The 18,561-nt window shown below is 47.3% G+C and overlaps 1 protein-coding gene across 1 annotated transcript; it reads left to right on the top strand.

Annotated features, from left to right (window-relative positions):
* Positions 1 to 676: 676 nt before the first annotated feature.
* LOC128765848 (matrix-remodeling-associated protein 5-like) lies at positions 677 to 18,029 on the top strand. The gene is made up of 12 exons (XM_053877026.1): positions 677 to 918; positions 2,355 to 2,566; positions 2,632 to 2,761; positions 5,549 to 5,790; positions 6,383 to 6,534; positions 7,040 to 10,200; positions 12,585 to 12,726; positions 13,254 to 13,389; positions 13,606 to 14,595; positions 14,672 to 14,879; positions 15,076 to 15,297; positions 15,515 to 18,029. Exons 2-12 carry the CDS (start codon positions 2,394 to 2,396, stop codon positions 17,384 to 17,386), a joined length of 7,428 nt encoding a protein of 2,475 aa, XP_053733001.1. The 5' UTR covers positions 677 to 918; positions 2,355 to 2,393; the 3' UTR covers positions 17,387 to 18,029.
* The last annotated feature ends 532 nt before the right edge of the window (positions 18,030 to 18,561 follow it).

Raw genomic sequence — 18,561 nt, forward strand, 5'->3', positions numbered from 1 at the left:
TGCTCCCACAAAATGTACAGAGGTTAATGTGTCCTGTCGAAGACTGACAGCCTGTCCTCCGCCATATAACCACCATTCTTTTGCTTGTTCAGTGGCATATCCCGCTCTGCTACCCTTCCACTATCATTTGATCCTTTGAGGCACACGACGAAGAGCAAGAATATAAGTGACACTAATAACATCATTGATGAAATCTGGAAATATTCAGTCAATATTAAACAGCTGTGGTCTACTAATCCCATGGGTGGGAATAAACGCACCACATTTTGGTGACTGAGTGAGTGAGTTTGTGGTGCTCAACGGGCTCAAAAGTCCTTGTGGGATTTGACTCATGACTTAATTTCCCCTTCTCTAAATCCTACTGTCATTAGAAGTGAGAGAGTTTACATACTTAACACGGTGGAGGGATGAGGTCAATCCAGCCATGATTCCTAAATTGAACTTCTCTGTGTGTGTGTGTGTGTGTGTGTGTGTGTGTGTGTGTGTGTGTGTGTGTGTGTGTGTGTGTGTGTGTGTGTGTGTGTGTGTGTGTGTGTGTGAGTGTGTGTGAGTGTTTGCCACCTCCAGAAAGCTCCTCCTCAGACGGACCCCTCTTGTCTGAGCGTCACTGGAAGTTCACTTGGGTCCTTCCCCAAAACTCCCAACACACACTCACGCACTGACCTGCTCGTACACACATTCTCCCCCAACACACACACACGCACACAGTGGCGGAGCGCGCACTGCGCGTCTTCATCACTTGAATGAAACGATTGAAAGTTTTGGATCGCAGTGTTTTGTCACGGACACAACTTAAATGTGGGACTTCGTCAAACACGGAGAAAAGGCGTGAATAATGACTTCTACAAATCGTCGGACCGATCAAAGCGCGAATTATTCCGTGAAATGACTCCGCGCTCTTCAGCAAAGTGATTCAAGGTAGGTGCACGCCGGGAGTTGTAATTAATTCTTACATAAGAGAGGTTATTTTAATATAATGGCTCCTATACCTGCACTTTCCTTCTCATTACTGTATTCATCTCGGAAGCTTTTACCACGCTGCGTAATTCACTCAAATTGAATTCAGCGCACTGGAAAGCTGCGGGCGTCTTCTGGTTCAACAGTTCTCCTGATGGAACTGAGTGGTTTTAAGCGAAAGGGAGAATGAGGGGAGACTTGTGTCGCCTCGGATTTTCATCTCCTGTCATGAGGACTGTCCCGGACTTTTGCTTTTTTCCCCATCTCTTTTGTATCACCCCGCGCATGAATCAGCGCGCGTCTAACTGGATCAGAATCAGCGTGTGTTGTCAAGTGCTGGTCATAATGGGCGATCCAGCCGGAGATGTCAATAAAATGTATTTATTTATTTTTGGTTTTGTCGTACCACTGTTCTCACTAACAGCCATGACAGCTGGTTACTGCTGACAACTGGAGTCCAGATGTGATTCTCACAAGCGATAGACATGCACCTCACAGAGGCTCAGAGTAGAGCTTCCACAGTGCAAAAAAGCCAGTTGAATAGCTTCGAGAATGAACGTTTACATGATAAAGTGTGTGCTCATTTGATGGTCTTCCATGCACCATGCAGCAGAATAGATGGTTAGTTCTCTGCTCATGTCAACTATATGAGTGAAATTGAGTAGAGACACACTTTTTTTGAGGAGTAGGTTTTCCTCAATTGATCGTCTTCAACCACTTGAAGATATTTTTTGTTTCCTAATGTCTATAACGAGCAACAAGAAATTCCACTCATACATAAAAGCACAAAAGCCAAGGGTTGAAATGAAACTTCCTGGATCAGAAATTGCATAACTGAATTTGAAATATCAGTGACAGCATTGAGATTATTGGGGCAGCGGGCGTCAAATCAGTTTTTGACTAACGTTTATGGTTCCCTTAAACACTAAGGTTCATTGGTGATGATATCCATGTGAACAGAAATCTGTATTTCATTTAAAGAAACCCATCTAGCTGACCACGTAAAGTGACTTGGCGGACAGGGTTTGGCCCACGGGTCTGGTGTTGGACATGTGATCTAAATTGAGTGTTTTACACGGCTGATATTTTACGATTATTGTTATTATTATTATTATTATTATTATTATTACTCTTTCTTCGTTTCACTGTGGTCTGACTTGTAACACACTGCTATTGTTTTCAACTTGCTTTCAACAACTGTACTGCACACAGACTACTGCACACATCCCTATTGGTTTCAGTCCCACATGGAACTATGATAGAAAAAAAGCAGTTAACTATCCCAAACTGGATGTTTGATATTTCCTCTCCAACTTGTGTTGAGTTGGGCATCGGTCTGTGTGTATGTGTGTGTTCCCCACCATTCCATCAGTCTTTTCCTTCTCTCCGTTCGGCAGTAAAAAGATTGGAGCAGCTGCTCGTCGTGTGGTGAGAAGATGTATCCGAGTGTGTTGTTGGTTCTGCTGGCGCTGACACTCCAGATGCCTGAGGGCCAAAGCTGTCCCAGAAGTTGTAACTGCTACCAGACAAGCGAAGTCCACTGCACTTTCCGTTCTCTGATTGCCATTCCTCATGGTTTACCTGCACACACACGGCGCATCAACTTGGGGTAAAAACACTTTTTTGTACTCGGAGAAGCTGAGATTTGTACCTGACATTTCCCTCATCTCCCAGTTTCAACAGCATCAACAACATCAGAAACAACTCCCTGGTCGGACTGAGGAAGCTGGAGCTCCTGATGCTCCACAGCAACGATCTCCATCACCTCCCTGAGGGTCTGTTCCAAGACTTGAAGTCCCTGCAGGTACACTCTTTTACATCAGTAGAACAGGGGTGAAAACCTATAATACTCGTAAGTCAGTGGAGGCAGTCCAAACATGCTGCACCCAGTTCAATGGACAGTGTCTCAAACAAAACTCTGTTTGTTTCAATTCAGGCCACTGTTTAAGGCCATCTGGTTTTTATGGCGTCATGACATAATGCCAGTGAAAAACCGCTTTCATGGAATTACATTTTACAATAGTAGATAGATAGATAGAGTTCTGACCCAGTCAGGGTGTTGTTCACATTGCAGGTCCTTTGTCACAAAATTTCACGAGGAGTTCACGAGTTGGTCTTCAGTTTGGTGGCCTCCGATTATGTAGCGACTGTTTGCAACCTAGATGAGGATCGGATCGGAGTTCTGAGACCATGGCTCTCAGTTCAAAAAGACTGGAAGTCTTGGAGATACACTAGGAGCACTAGAAGAAGGGTTTTGGGGTGGAAAGATGGGGGTGGGAACAGCAGATAGGTGTCCAGCCATGGGAGTTAAGCCACCTAAGGTTCAGGTCAGTCTTTGATCCTACTCTCAATTGGGAGCATTGGGGAAAGATAACCAATAGAAGAGGATGCAATTCATCTGCAGCTCCTCTACATCAGGAGATGCCTGGATGTCGACCTGTCGTGAGGAATACATGCTCCTGTCTCATACTACTTATGAACTTCAATTTCATTATTCCCACCGTACCGTCCACAAGACCTTTTAAGAGTGAGGTGGCTCCAAAACCCTCCAAATCATTGGAGCAAGTGGATACCGAAACGGCTGTGGATACCACCTACCCGTTCTAGAGTCCCTCTGCCAACAGCTTGAAGTTGTGGAAATACTGTGGATGACGCTCAGATAACTCACCTGGTGGAACTCAGGGAGCAATGTTCATCATGCAGACATGGCAGCGGCTGAACAAGGTCTTCTCTCGACTGCCAAAAGTCATCACGTATATTGTAAACAGACCTCCGAACAGACCAAAGGGGACAAATCTCTGCCTTTGAAGGGTGCACATCCTGAAATAAAAAGACTGTAACTGAAAGCCTATGGGACAGGAATGGTGTCACGATGTGAGAAAGGTTGTTATTTTCAACGGCAAAGCTCTGTATTGTCCAGACCTGCAGCATCTGGTCAACAATGCAGTCATATCTCTCTGATAGAATGTATGACCGCACCTTTGGAGGTGCTGTTATTAACCTGGGTGGGTGGCCTCCTGGGGAAGTGTGACTACTGTGTGACTACTGTAGGAAGTCTGCTGCCCCCATGACCTAAGGACAAATGGAAGACTGAATGAAAAAGCCAGCCATGTTTGTATTGACTAAACAAACAGTGGCTGTATCCAAGTCAATACCCTGTGTAATTATTGACATGCGATGGAAAGATTTGAAAGAACAATTCCCTGAAAAGGTCCAACGAACCGATTTCAGATAATCATTAATCATAAAGAAATGTGTCCACTTCAAAGGAGAGAAAACATTCTTTAAGTACACAAAACAAACAGCTAATAGAAAATGTATGTTCCATTTGTCTTCACGCCCATTGCTGTAGAGAGGAAACACATTGGAGGTTTTACAGTCCGGCCAGCGGTCCACAGGGACCTGGCATTACTCAACATGAAATCCTTCCTTTTATCTCGGCGACACATGTTGATATAACACAATTGTGTGATAATAGGATCCATATCTCGCCACGCTGACATCTTCACGTGTTGGATCTGTCAGCGGCTTTAACTTCTCCAGCTAAGTAGCCTCCCCTGGGAGACGATTTACGGCGAGCTTCAGAGAAACACAATTCCACAATGTGGCTTTTCATGGTCCGTCTCTTAAATTATGATGAGTCCTTCACACTTGACTGCTGGAGAGAGATCCCCCGAGACTTCAGCCCCGGGGGGGAAGCAGAACTCAACAATTATTGAAAGAGAGAGAGAGAGAGTAGAATCTTTGGCTAGAAAAACTAAAAAGATGGATCGTCCTCAAGGACTGTCGTTCCACTCGGTTGTAAGGCCCACCGCTCAATATACTCAAACCATAATCTCACATTAACCTCACATTGTATTAAAGTATTTATTTTTGGGGAATTTCATCACCTTGAAATGATTTGAAGAAATACTGTGAGTCATCAACTAACATGCTAACACTGTCTCGAGTTTATCAGGTGAAGTCACAGAGGCAAGAGTTTGAGTAAAGAGAACCAGACCTCCCTCTTTCTAGAAACTGGAGCCCTTCAGTTGGACAGACTCCGCAGACAACCAAGAGACATCATCCCGCGAGTGGTTCCTAGATTAACTCCAGGATTCTAAGTCAAACGGAAAAGGCGCTGCTCTGCTATGAATGCAATTCATCCTGATTCAGTATAATACCACTAACTACCCGTTAGTACAAAAGCGCGTATCAAGCGGACGGTCTGAGGGCCAAGTCCGGCCCACCATACCATCTAACATGGCCCACGAGAGCTTGGCTCATGACCTATGAGGATTCACGCGCTTAAGCGTTGCTGCTTTCTAGCAAGAAATGGATCAGAAAAAGAAAACTGATGCAGACAGAAAGGAATGCGATGAAAAATGGAAACGCAGTATCTGAAGCTAGAATCCAAGTGATTGATCTTGCATTCTGTTTCATCTTTGACATTGCACTGAGGAGTGCCGATAAATGTACCTTTTGTTCCACTTGGGCTGTGATGAAAATGTTGATTTTGGGATCTGGGATTTTGTGTTTCTCCAGTCAACCCTTGAGTCATTTCAGTCGCAGGTCTTGTGTTCATTGACACTAAACAGACTCCTTCCTTCAGATACTGAAGTTGAGCTACAACAAGCTGCGTGAGATCTCATCCTCCCTCACCTTCGCCGGCCTGCCGTCACTGCTGCGGCTCTACTTAGACCACAATTTCCTTCAGCACATCCACCCTCGGGCCCTGCTGCAGCTGCCCAGTCTGAGGTTGCTGCGTCTGCAAGGGAACCGACTCCATCAGCTGCACCCTCACGCTCTGTGCACGCTGTCCCTGCTGAACACCTATTACTTCTCCACTCTCAGGTGAGACCACTTCAGGCGCATGTTGGAAACATGCTGATAAAATCTGACAGTGAGCACACAGAAGTCCCACTTTCAACTTATAATGGCCTCTGAGTGTGACTGAGAGTCGTGCTGTTCCATATCAGGAGCTGTTACTGTCAGTCCTGTGGGAGCGTCCCATTCTGGTTCAGGCATAACAAGGCCATGACGCCCGTGTGTGCTTTTGTGGGCCTAACCAACCAAGCAGGCCAACTGAGGTTTCATCCTGGTGCTGCTGGTGCGATGCAAAAAAGCTCGACCGAAATGGTCTACAGCAATGGCGCAGAATAGAACTTGACAGACAATGATCTCACAACTGGTGAGAAGAATCTAAACATAAGATCATAATAATGAGTTCCCAATCTATTTTTAAGAAAGTAAAGGTGCTTTTACTGATAAAACAAGCAAGAGATGTTAATTCTCTTGACCGATTACAAGATTTTTTCCTATATTTTTCCGAGAAATAAATAAGATTTGGTAATGCCATATCGCACTGCAACAACAGAAGTCATTTGAGTTTCTAGCAATAAATTAAATGGACCCTAACTGTGTTTCCAACTTGTGTTTGGCGCAGACATCTGGACCTCTCCAACAACAGTCTGACCACTTTATCCCGAGCAACCGTACAGACGGCTCCTCTGTTGGAGACCCTGGTGCTGCAGGCCAATCCCTGGAGTTGTGACTGTCACATGAACTGGTTTCTCAGCTGGAGTTCAGCTCACCAAGGTAACAGCCCTCCATTTAACTGCAATAACATGACTAATTCCGGTGGTGCAAAAGCCCCTCACTTACCTGGGACTGTTGATCGGAAAAAGCGACTCACTCGCATACATCAAGGTGCATATTCCAAGTATGTTTTGAATTACCCATTTCTAACCATCTGGCGCCATATCAAGACCACTCCATCTGCTTCTTATCTTCTGCTCTCCCTGCTGTTAGAGAGACATGAAAGCAGGCCGGACTGCGAAGCGTCTCATGCGGATGAGCCAGTTTCAATCTACTGTGACTAATCTATGATGACAGCATTGATTTCACCGTCGTCAGAGACGCATGCTAATGATCGCAGATGATTAATGAAGTAATGCGCTGTTCTGATTTACGGACAGATGAAGTAACCGGAGCTAATAGGTCAGAGATTGATTGTGCGATGTAGTTTTCAAAGGCGCAGGATGAAGGTATATACTGTGAGTGTTTAAGCCTCTCAAGTGTCTGTTTTCCTGCCTCCACTCAGAACTGACGAAATGTCGAGGGGATCAGTGTCCGCTGTGCGACTCGCCACCGTCCCTTCATGGACAAAGCTTGCTGGAGCAGACTGAACTGCAGTGCAACTCTCCAGAAATCTTCTCGCCCGGCAGAGACTCACCTTCGGAAAGCGACTCCAGCGAGATCCAGCCGAGCGATTCCTTCAGAGCACCGCTGGGCACTGCCTTTCTGGGGCTGTCTGATGAGCAGAGAAACAGTGTTGATTTAAGATGCAATATCACTCACTCTGCCGGCTCCCAGGACATTTCCTCTGCTCCAGATCTATCACTTTCTTCCTCCTCACCCATCCCCTTTGCATTATCGCTCTCGCTGGAGTGCCCTGTGGAGAGACAGAGCTACGAGAAACTTTGGCGAATCTTGGCTTACTACAGTGAGACGGCAGTTCATCTCGAGAGGGAGATCATGCTGAGCAAAGCGCCAGAGCTGGCGTATCGCTACAAGCAGGCCACACATGCAGGAGGACAGTACAACACAGGAGTGAAAGCATCGATCAAAGCCCGGCCGCCGTGGTTACTGCAGTCAGCCATCGCTCTTCAGCTCAACAGGGCACAGTCTAACGCCAACAGAGTAAATCTCATATACACAACCCGAGTGTCTGCTCGGCCCGACCCCACTGGTTTGACACCCCCAGCTGCGACTCAGCCGTGGGTGCTTATTTTAACTAACCAAACAATCAAATCCCTCGCCGTCGCCACAGGAAGTACGGTTGAACTCCCTTGCCCTCTTCAGAGTTCAGGGAATGCCAAGGTACACTGGATTTTTCCAGATGGGTCGAAAGTAAATTCGCCCTCCAATAGTGCAGCTGGTAGGGCCCAGACCACAGCACATGGTTTGGTTCTACAGAAAGTGCAGCTTTCAAATGCAGGGATCTACTACTGTGTCGCTCAGGCTGGGAGAGACGTTGATGTCCTGCCGTTACGCTTGGCAGTAGCTGAGTCTTCTGTTCCACCTTCAGGAGAACAAGTCGGCTCATCAGTCTCAGGGAGAGCTGGACAGTCTGTCAGCCTTCCCTGCAAAAGCACAGGTTCTCCCACACCTCACTTGTATTGGATGTTACCAGACGGACACATAGTGTGGAGTGGATTAGCTGCATCAGGTGGACTCACCGTACAGTCAAATGGGAGTCTAACTCTCTCGAAAGCATCACAAAGAGATGCTGGTTTTTATCGCTGCATTGTGGTCAACCGGTACGGTAGCGACTTCCTCTCCATGCAAGTGGAAATAAGCTCACAACATGCACCATTGATTCGAACTTTGCATCCCCGAGGACCACAGTCGGCTTCAGGCCGCTCCACCAAGATACAAGCGCCATTGCTAGTGCAGGAAGGATCAGGCGATGAAGCGGAGGAGGAGGAGGGACGCAACTCTGTGGAAAGGACCCATTCAAGAACACGTCAGCCTCCTCCAAACAGACGTTATCCATACAGAAAAACAATGCGACGCCGACCGGTTAAAGGAAGTTCTCCAAGTAGAGGAGGAGCTGGGAGGGTTCAATTAAACGGCAGAAACAGAGTCACACCAAATAAACAAAGAATTGATCCCAAAAAATGGGCTGATTTACTGGCTAAGATACGTCAGAAGACCACTGCTCCCAGCCGTCACCACGTCTCAGCAGGAGAGACGACAGCTGAACCTTCAAAGGCAGGAAAAGAAAGAGGAACAAATGGAAACGAAGTGGAGGATGACAACAAGGCCAACATAGAAGAGGGACCTGAAACAGAAGGGTCCTCTCCTGATGATGATTCCCTCAAAGAAGAGGGTCTAGAGCCACCGTTCACTGAACAGACATCAACACAAATCGACATGACAGCCAGCACCGTGGCAGACACAGAGATAGACATGAGGTCAACAGAAGCTCCAAGGTATGAAAGCAAAAATTCCCATTTGGAGAACAACAAAGAGTCTCGTGTGGATCCAGTCACATCTAAAACCATTTCAGCAACTAATGAAATTCTTCCTGGTCAAGTTGATGGAGAGCAGGAAGAGACACCCACAGTTTCCAGTCAAAGGCCTCTGCAGCCCCAACCAGGGATCCTCCCTAATTTAGTTCCCAATGGACGGCCTCAGAGCCCCTGGAACTCTCGCAGGAGGTTTGGCCAGCGAAGACGCTTCGGCAACAGGACCAGAGGGCGACCTCTGAACCCACCGCGACCTGTCCCTAACCCTGTGAATCCTGGAGTGACACATGACCCTGCAAGAGATCAAATGTTGCAGTTGGTGACAACCACCACCTCGTCTCCTGCCCTTTTGTCAACACATAATACGGTGGGGACTGTAACATCCACTCCAAAGGGAGGAATCATAAATCTCCCCACTCCTGCTGCTCCTAACAGGCCACCAAACCCAACTCCTTCACCCTCCTCCCCCAGCTCATTACCTCCCTCCTATACAAAGACACGTATAGACCAGATGACTCACTCATTCAGCATACCAGACACTGCTGAACCCTCTGTCTTTAGCACACAAACACCAACAACCACTCACTCAAACACTGCGACGACACAGGTCCATATGTCTGCCACACACACCAAGGCACATACACGCGGCATTCCTACAAAAGCACACACAGCTGTTGGGAAACGCGTCGACAGCAGCGACAGCGAAGATCTGGAGAGCAATTTGTCTGAAGAAACTTCCACTGCAGAATCTTCCAGTGCTAGTTATACTGAAATGATTTCACCTACAGTTGACACACATCCCACAACAACCAGTCCTCCTGTGGCAGCTACAAATACTGTCCTGATTCCAACATACAGTAGCTTCCCTCTCAGCTCCACTGCGGTAACCCCCACCACTAGCATTTCCACTGCAACCACCTTTTTAGCCACCACACCACTCTTGAGCACAACCACAGAACCCATGCCATCAACTCAACCCACTACCAGCCCAACAACTACCGTTCTTACCGCTGAAACAACAGCCGTTACAACAGCAAAACTGACCACTGCATCCTCTAGAATGACGCCCAGTGTTGGTCATGCTGACCCAAGAGGGAAGCCAGTCTCAAGTCCTCCTACGCGGAGTCGACACCCGTTCGACTGGAAGTACCCCGGAGCCAATTCAATACCAGATTCACACAGCAACCGACCACGCTGGCCAGCATCTCCATCCCTTCCTGCTGCGCCCGGGGTAAGTGCAAATTTCACACTGTCCAATCCTGCTCAAGGGATTCAGCTAAAATGTCAGGATGTGAGTGTTTTTGGTGAAGTCACTTCAGTTTGCATGCCCTCAGAAGCAATCACTTCAATTAACTGCAGGTTCAGACCTTCAGAAGTGGTTCTCGTGTCTCAGAGTTTGTGAGTCTGTAGCTGTCTTAAAGTGTACAGTCAGACAATAGTGGGTGACCTATTTCAGAATGAGACTTGTCCTACACTCGAGGATGTGGATTCATGGCGTGATTTGTAAGTGTACAGATGAACCCGAACCTCCTGACACATTCAGACAACTTCAAGCTGAAAAGAGTCACAATGACACATTTGCTGTGTACAGTGAGGATGTGAGTCTCATTCCTTTGCTAAAGCTGTCTGTCTTGGTCTGCCGTGTTCTCGTGTGAAGTGTGTGTGGTTATCTGTACACTGGGATGGCCCCCGACTCTCTCCTCAGAAGGTGGGACAAGCTCACCACCCTTTTGTGGTTATGAAAATAATGAGTCGTTGATTCAAAGGAGTAAATCAGAGACACAAACGTGTCAAATTCTCATCAGACGCAAATCAGAACTCAGAAATTTCATTGTCTCTGTTTTCAAAAGTTATGTGTAACACAAAATATGGCGTTCGCAACAACCCGTGTGCCTGCTGCCAGGACATCACTAAACTGTAGGTGGCAGTGTGACGTGAAGATGAAGCTCACATTAGCTAGTCAGAGTCCTGAGTCAGCAAGTCCTCACTGTCCGCCCATATAATATAGCAGTTTTATTTTCAAATGCCAACATGCACAAAGTTCTGCTGTTGCTGTTGAGTCCATGGCGATCGCACCTTTGACGCAACTGCAAGTTTAACATCTAGCCCCTCTGTTTTGCTCGCTTTATATGCAAACATACAACCAGAGTTCTCCACTCCAGACGGAGTTTTTGAAGGGCAGCTTGGTTTCCAGGGGCGAAATCTCTGCTTGTGTATAAACAAAGGGTGCAAACAAAGGGATATTTCTTCCTTTCTAAAAATAGCCAGCTGACCGGGACCTCTGATTCTATGAAATCTACTTTTCCACTCACAGACCGGTCGACACGTTCCACTCATTGAGACACTTTCAAAGGCAGGTGTAATGGGCGAGCGAGCTTCGGCTGTTGCCTAATTCATTGAGTGCGTCCGTCCAAACAACCTCAGGTCTGACATTTTACTGAGATGAAGACACACAACCTTAATTTTCAACAGCTGCATTCGTGTCCGCTCATTCACCTGACATCGCTCGGATTGCGCCCCTCCTTCTCCCGTTCACCTCCTGCACACACAGCGACTCCCCTTTCATCTGCTATCGCACTCCTACAGATCGAAAGCTCCATTTGTACATTAAATTAGGAAAACAGCGCTGGGCCTCATAAGACTTAAGTGAAGGAGGTCGACAGGTGAAAGGAGGCTCTGGGATATTTTGGCTTGAGTGGAGACGCTCACAATGTAAACTTGGTTTGTGGTCAGTGAAGTGAAAGACAAATTTGTTTCCGAAGCGTGTGCCAGGCCTGAGCGCAGCCACACGCATGCACACAACATGCAACTGCCTCGGACCCTGCGGCCACAGCTTAAGAAGAAATGGCGTAATAGATTTGAAAGTGCTCTAATCTGTGTCCACATGACCTGCTGTTAAACCTGAGGGATGTTTATATCATTTCCTCGATTTTATGGAGTTTGAAGAGCTCCGCCAGCATCAGTGTCTGATCTCGCGCAGAGATGAAGAACACATGTTCTCGAATCAGCAGCATTATGTGTTCGCCAGATTAATCCTGCTGGATTTCAAATAACAACGTCCTAATTTGCAGAAAGTAACAGGAGCACAGAAATGTGTCTTTGAGTGTTCAGTGTACTGATGCATACTTAATGTTCATGGTCGTCTTGTTTCAAACATGAGTCAGGATGATTAAAGCGGCAGTCAGTTAACTTTTAATACAAAGCAAATATGTCCAGAAATGTGAATATAAAGCAGGGGACATTAAATATTTTTAATCCAACTGCATTTTTATTATGTTTCCCCTGTTAAGGGAAGTGGCAGAAGAATATCTCTTTGTGTGAATGAGTCAAGAGGAATTATTTCGGTGCAAACAGAGGTTGCAAATTGGTGGGATCAGACTAGTCATAACAGTACACAGACCTCTATGTATTTATGCAAGGTGAATATCACATTTTCTGATTTGTTTTATCAGCATCTCCATTCGAATAGATCAGTTTTGCTACTTCATCCGCATAAAAATGCAGAGCATCAGACCATTCCACATTTAAATACTGCTGCTTTTTTTCATTCGCCGTGGTGGCTGGGATTTAAAATGCCACTCTGGCCAGAATAACTTAGCATCTTATCTTTCACAGTCCACAGTGCTGAGATTCAGACCCAAGATTGCAGATCCTCACATGCGAACCGTGTCGTTCCCTGCTGAGGGAGTGGCTCTGCTGGACTGTGAAGCTCAGGGAGAGCCCAAACCTTCCATCACATGGACCAAGGTGGCGACAGGTAATCGCATGGTGTCAGATAAATACATCAATATTTCACACTGGAAATTTGTCCATTGATAAAGACCAAAAAGTTATATTTTCATCCCCACCCTAGCAGACTAAAATGAATCAGTCATATTTTACAACAACTGCAAGAGTCTACTGGTGGCGGGTATGAACGGTGAAAAGGTGAAAGCGTGCGCAGATGTTTTCCCGTCATTTTGTCTCCTCCCGCCTGCTTTTTTGACATAATGTTTTTAAAGAAATGAATAACAGCACTTTGCTGCAGCATCTGACGTGTTCATATCTGAGCTCCAACAGGTGTAAGTGAACACATTGTGTTCATTTGAAGGTCAGAATTGAGACTGAACTTTTAAAAACATTTTCACACCTGACAACACTTTGGCTCGACAACATTTGCCATTTCTAAAGTGAGCTGGAAAAGACTCGTCAGGGCTCGGTAATGGAAATCCACTTTGCTCTTTAACTCCCTTAATACGTCTGAAATTTGTTTGCTTTCTCTGTTTGTCTCGCACCTTCTCTCAGGAGCTGTGATGTCGATCCACTCCAGAGCTCAGCGTTTTGAAGTGTTGCCAAACGGCACTCTTGTTATCCACAATGTACAGCTGCAGGACCGGGGCACGTACATCTGCAGTGCACAGAGTTTTCTGGGCCGGGACCGGTGAGACTGCCGTCACACACTAACCTGGTCCTCGATAAGTGGAAGGGGTGGATGAATATGAATTTTTAATTTTGACAATCAGTCGGAGTTTAAAAGCGATTTGCTAAAAATCTAAGTATTAAAATTACATTAAGCTGTGAAACAAATCTGTCTCATATTCCTCTCGAAAAGCTTTAGTGTTTTCTGTCCAGTAAACATTAACCCTGTCTGTTGCAGTTTGCTTACGATGCTGGACGTGTGGACTCGCCCTCCTCGAATGACGCTGGCCAGCTACAGAGAAGCCGCCATTCATCAAGGAGGGGATCTTCACCTTGAGTGTAAGGCCACTGGTGTTCCAACCCCTCTACTCTCATGGGTCCTGCCGGATCGCGCAGTAGTGACCTCCGCCAGCTCCTCCGACAGCCGTATAGCAATGGACAAAAACGGAACCCTCCATATATCGTCGACTCTGCCTGGGGACCGAGGGATCTACCGCTGCGTGGCCTCCAACTCTGCCGGTGCGGCCAGTGCTTCTGTTCGGCTGCACGTGTCGTCGCTGCCCCCGGTGATTCAGCAACCGAGACAGGAACACCTGGTCCTTCCCTACGGGTCACCACTTTACACTCGCTGCTCTGCTCGCGGGGCCCCGACCCCTACTCTGCGCTGGCGAATCCCCGATGGTACTTTTGTTCGCCCCTCGCAGTTTCATGGCAACCTGTTTGTCCTGCCCAACGGGACCCTGCACATTCAAAAAGCAACTCCCAAAAACTCTGGCATCTACGAATGCACATCGAGTAACTCAGTCGGAGCGGACAAGAGGACTGTGAGGATTCAAGTGGAGGAGGAAGTTAAAAGAGCAGCACCAAAGATCACTGAAAACCACTCTACTCCAGACAGACCTAACCTTCACTATCCTGTGAAGCCTTCTGGCCCCAAAATCTTGCAGCCCTCCCCTCATCCACCCAGAATCATGCAGACACCTAAACCCAACACAGTGCCAGCTAACAGAACTTCATCCTCAAACGTCAACAACACAGTTTCTTTAGTACCAGACAACGCAAGACCCATTGGCCCCTTCTCTAAAGCCACCATCGTCTCCACCTCACCCTCTTTCACGACTGTGTTGTACGGGAAGGATCTGCAGCTCGACTGCTCAGTGACTGGCAACCCAGCCCCTACCATTATATGGAGGACCCCCCACCGGAAACTGGTGGACATCCACTTCAGGTAGAGAGCTTCCTTTGTCTGACCACGTCTTTGAAAACGGTGTGTCTCACTGTTGTCTTTATTTCTGCCACTCAAGTTTCGACAGACGTCTGAAAGTGCATCTTAACGGCACGCTGTCAGTCCGGCAGGTGACAGAGAAGGATGTCGGGGACTATCTCTGCATCGCACGCAACAAGGTGGCAGATGACTACCGTCTGCTGCGTGTCTCCGTGGTTACCAAACCTGCCAAGATAGAGCCCAAGCTGCCGCTCAATCAGATGGTGTCGCTGGGCAAACCGCTGAAGGTATAATGGTGGAGTGACACTTTGTACTGCTTTACCTGACACCCTGTCAGAACTACCTGTAACAGCGTTGACTCCCCACTCCACATGATGCATGGCAGTAATCTCGATCAGATGGAACAACCAGATTGCGATAATAATCGAGTACAAGGGGCTAAACAAGTCTAGAAAAGCAAACGATAATGTGATTTCAATGCAGGTGGACTGCTTGGCCTCTGGACTTCCTGACCCGGCAGTGCGTTGGAGTCTTCCAGACGGAACCATGGTGAACAGTGTGCTTGGACCGCAGGACAGAAGTGGGCGGACACGCAGACTCACTGTGTTTGATAATGGAACCTTGCTGGTTCCAGCTGTGGGAATCAGAGAGGAGGGCGAGTACACATGCTACGCTGAAAATCAGGGAGGTCAAGACACCATGAAGGTGAGTCGCCATTATTATGACCACACGAAACAAATGGGTAAAAAACTTTTTGTGTTCAGTTAACTTATTGCAAATCTTGTGTATAATTTCACACCAAGCTCAAATGGGCCGGACAAAAAAAGACCCCTGGGCGACGGCTCACTCTGGTCTCCTCAGTCTTACTGACAAGATTACTTACAAGTGGTAAACTGAACTAAGTGAGGCTTGTTTTCTGTAGGTCAACGTCAAGGTTATGATGATGTCTCCGCCCACTTTCTCTGACGGAAGAAGTTATCATACGGTTAAGGTGCAGCAGGGGTCGACAGCTGTCATCCGTTGCCAGGCGACAGGTGATCCTATCCCGACTGTTGTCTGGTACTCTCCCACCCATCGCGTTGTCCCGCTGCGCAGTGGCACCAGTTTTCACTCCCAGCGAGTCATGGTGGGTCCCAGTGGAAGTCTGGAGGTGCGACAGGTTCAGAAAAGCGACTCCGGGAACTATACATGCAGAGCAACGAATTCAGCAGGAGGGAGAAACATGGTGGTGGGCTTGGAGGTGGAGGATCCTCTTCATCAGCAAGCAAGCCAGACTGGAGGCAGAAGTTGGAACGGCGCAGGATCAAGCACTAGAGGAACAAGCCAGTTCGAATCAACCGGCTACTTTAAGAGTAATGACAGCAGCGGTAATGGCGGCGCTGACAACAACGGCAAGATAAGAAACACGGTACAGAGTATTAACAGAGCAACAACTGGAACCTTTTATCCCAGTGATGGATTTAAGGGACCAGTCCACAGCATCACAACACAAGTCGGTGGAGTCATCAGTGTGGGAGTGCACCCGGGGAAGAATGTTGGCTTTAAAGCAGACAACACTGGGATATATCAAAATGTGCCGGGCTCTGTAAACGGTGGGGCTGATCCCGGCACAGCTGGAGGAGTTCACAGGAATCATGTGAGTGGCAAAAGTGACGCTGCTGATGGCAAGATTGGGGCCGTTTCTTCAAGTACCGTGGGGCGCAATTCTGGAGCTGCTGTGGTCGGAGGCCGTGGAACCAGCGGTGGAGCTGAGTACAGTGCCGTCACAAAGGTGAAACAGCAAGCCGTGAGAGGTCAAACCGTACTTTTGCCATGTCCTTCCCAGGGGTCGCCCCCTCCCAAGCTGTCCTGGCTCCTGCCTGGTAACGGTGTATTACCAGCTCCTTATTATGGTAGTCGGCTGACGGTGCACCGCAATGGTTCACTAGAGCTGCGGGGTGTTCGGGTAAGTGATAGTGGGAGCTTGATATGCCTCATAAAAGGTACCACAGGTGAAACAAAGATACAGGTTGAGCTGGTGGTTAATGAGCTGCAGGAAGAAACACAAGCTCCAGTGGGTCAAAGTCCAGTGCAGAAGAGTCCAGTTTCTATCCCTGTCCCAGGTGCTCAGCATACGTCTTTGGAAACAAGGCAAGACAAGCCTTTGCCCCGAGGTCCGCCGGTGCAGTCCTCCTCCCGTCCAGTCGCTGCACCCCCTGCACCAGAGTCAGTGGTAAGCACAAAAACAGCCGCATTAGTCAGCATCTTAAATGGAGAGACCCTGCGGCTGCCCTGCTCTGGCGCTCACGCACGCAGTTCCATCACCTGGACTTTGCCCAGCGGCAAGCTGCTGTCCAAGGGCGAGAGAGGCGAGTCAGGCCAACATTCAATCCAAGACGACGGTACACTCATCGTTCAGCACGCATCCGTCTTCGACCGCGGCACCTACAGCTGCAGAACCACGAGCACGGACTCCGCTGCTGTTTCCATCGTCACCGTCCCTGTTATTGTCATCGCCTACCCCCCACGTATCACCATGGGTCCATCACCCGTGACCTACACACGACCCGGGGTTGCCGTGGAGCTTCCTTGTCGTAGCATAGCAACACCCAAAGCGACAGTTACTTGGGAGGCACCTGACACAACGCAGCTGAGGGTAATGAGTCAGGCCCGTATCTATGGTAACCGATACCTCAGCCCTCAGGGCTCCCTGGTGATCCAGAATCCAACCAGCAGAGACACAGGGTTCTACAGATGCACTGCCAAAAATGTGATAGGAACGGACACCAAGACAACTTATCTACATGTTATCTAACACGAACAACAAGCGACAAAGACTCCATTAATGAACTGAGGAATAAACTAAAACTGAAAAAAGCCAGTGATGCCCAAAGGAACTGCATGAAGCACAGGAAAGACTTCACACGTTCAGCTGACTCTTCTATTACTGTCTATCTTAACACTTAGGTGAGCTTCTGCGTGTACAAACTCTGTTCTATGTGCCAACTGGCTGTGTTATTATGAAAATGTGCTTTGGTTTCCAAATGTTTATGACTTAATTTAATACAACACTGGTTTTATTTTCCATGAAATAACTTTGGCAACATGTGCAGATCAATATCTGTTATCAGATTCCATTATAATCTGAGGTAAAGTCTACCTCCTCATCTAAAACTGCGCTGTCTAAAAGTCCTAAATTCATATAATTGTTGAATCTACCATGCATTGTTGTACCATAACCAGCCTCCAACAGTTTTGTCCAGAGTTTAGAGTGTGTTAAAAAAATCAGGATCTCTTTTTTTTCATTTTGGTCTTGGTCATTTTTCTCTCCATGAACGTGCGACATAGCACATGTACAGATGTCCAGTCATGTCACCTGTGAGATCTGTCCATGTCCTGCTGTTTTGCATGAAAAAAAGCCAGAAACCAAAATCTAACATTTGTCAAGCAGATACCGATATTAGTAGTCTTTTGTGTTCTTAAGTTATTTTCTCACACAAAGCAGCGTTGTTTGGTCAGTACCAACATTATTCTGCATCTACTATATATTTTCAAGAACATTTTATAAATAAAGTTTTTGTAAAACAAGCAAAGTCTGTGTGTCAGAGAGCAGGAGGAAGGTGGGAATGCGGTGTGAGGGAAGAGAGCCGTCACCGGGGGCTGCAGAGAGCCAGGAAAGGAGTGTATTATGACAAGAATGGTGTCTTATCCCGAGCTCAGCTGTCAAACCAGGAAGAAGGTCTTAACTCTAGATGACATCATATTTCACTCCCTGGGAAACAGGATAAAATGCCAACACTGTGCAGATCTGGCAGAGCAGCTCCACACAGTGCAGTGTCGACATGATAGCCTTAATATACACTCTAAATCAACACCTTGGAGTGGTGCGCGGGGAGAGAAAATATGATCCACCGCCGTACAGTAGTTAATGATAGAAGGCAGATGTTGATGGATATTAGTCGCTTCGGAGCGAAAGCGCTGCCAAATATT

This window comes from Synchiropus splendidus, chromosome 10 (genome assembly GCF_027744825.2).
Source record: "Synchiropus splendidus isolate RoL2022-P1 chromosome 10, RoL_Sspl_1.0, whole genome shotgun sequence".
In the NCBI taxonomy this organism is placed as follows: Eukaryota; Metazoa; Chordata; class Actinopteri; order Syngnathiformes; family Callionymidae; genus Synchiropus; species Synchiropus splendidus.

What these genes read in the sequence shown, in the direction of transcription:
- LOC128765848 (XM_053877026.1), top strand. Translation starts at nt 2,394, where the DNA reads ATGTATCCGAGTGTGTTGTTGGTTCTGCTGGCGCTGACACTCCAGATG. An exon ending in AAGACTTGAAGTCCCTGCAG is followed by an intron (nt 2,762 to 5,548) that starts GTACACTCTTTT and finishes TCCTTCCTTCAG; the next exon opens with ATACTGAAGTTGAGCTACAA. An exon ending in CTGGAGTTCAGCTCACCAAG is followed by an intron (nt 6,535 to 7,039) that starts GTAACAGCCCTC and finishes GCCTCCACTCAG; the next exon opens with AACTGACGAAATGTCGAGGG.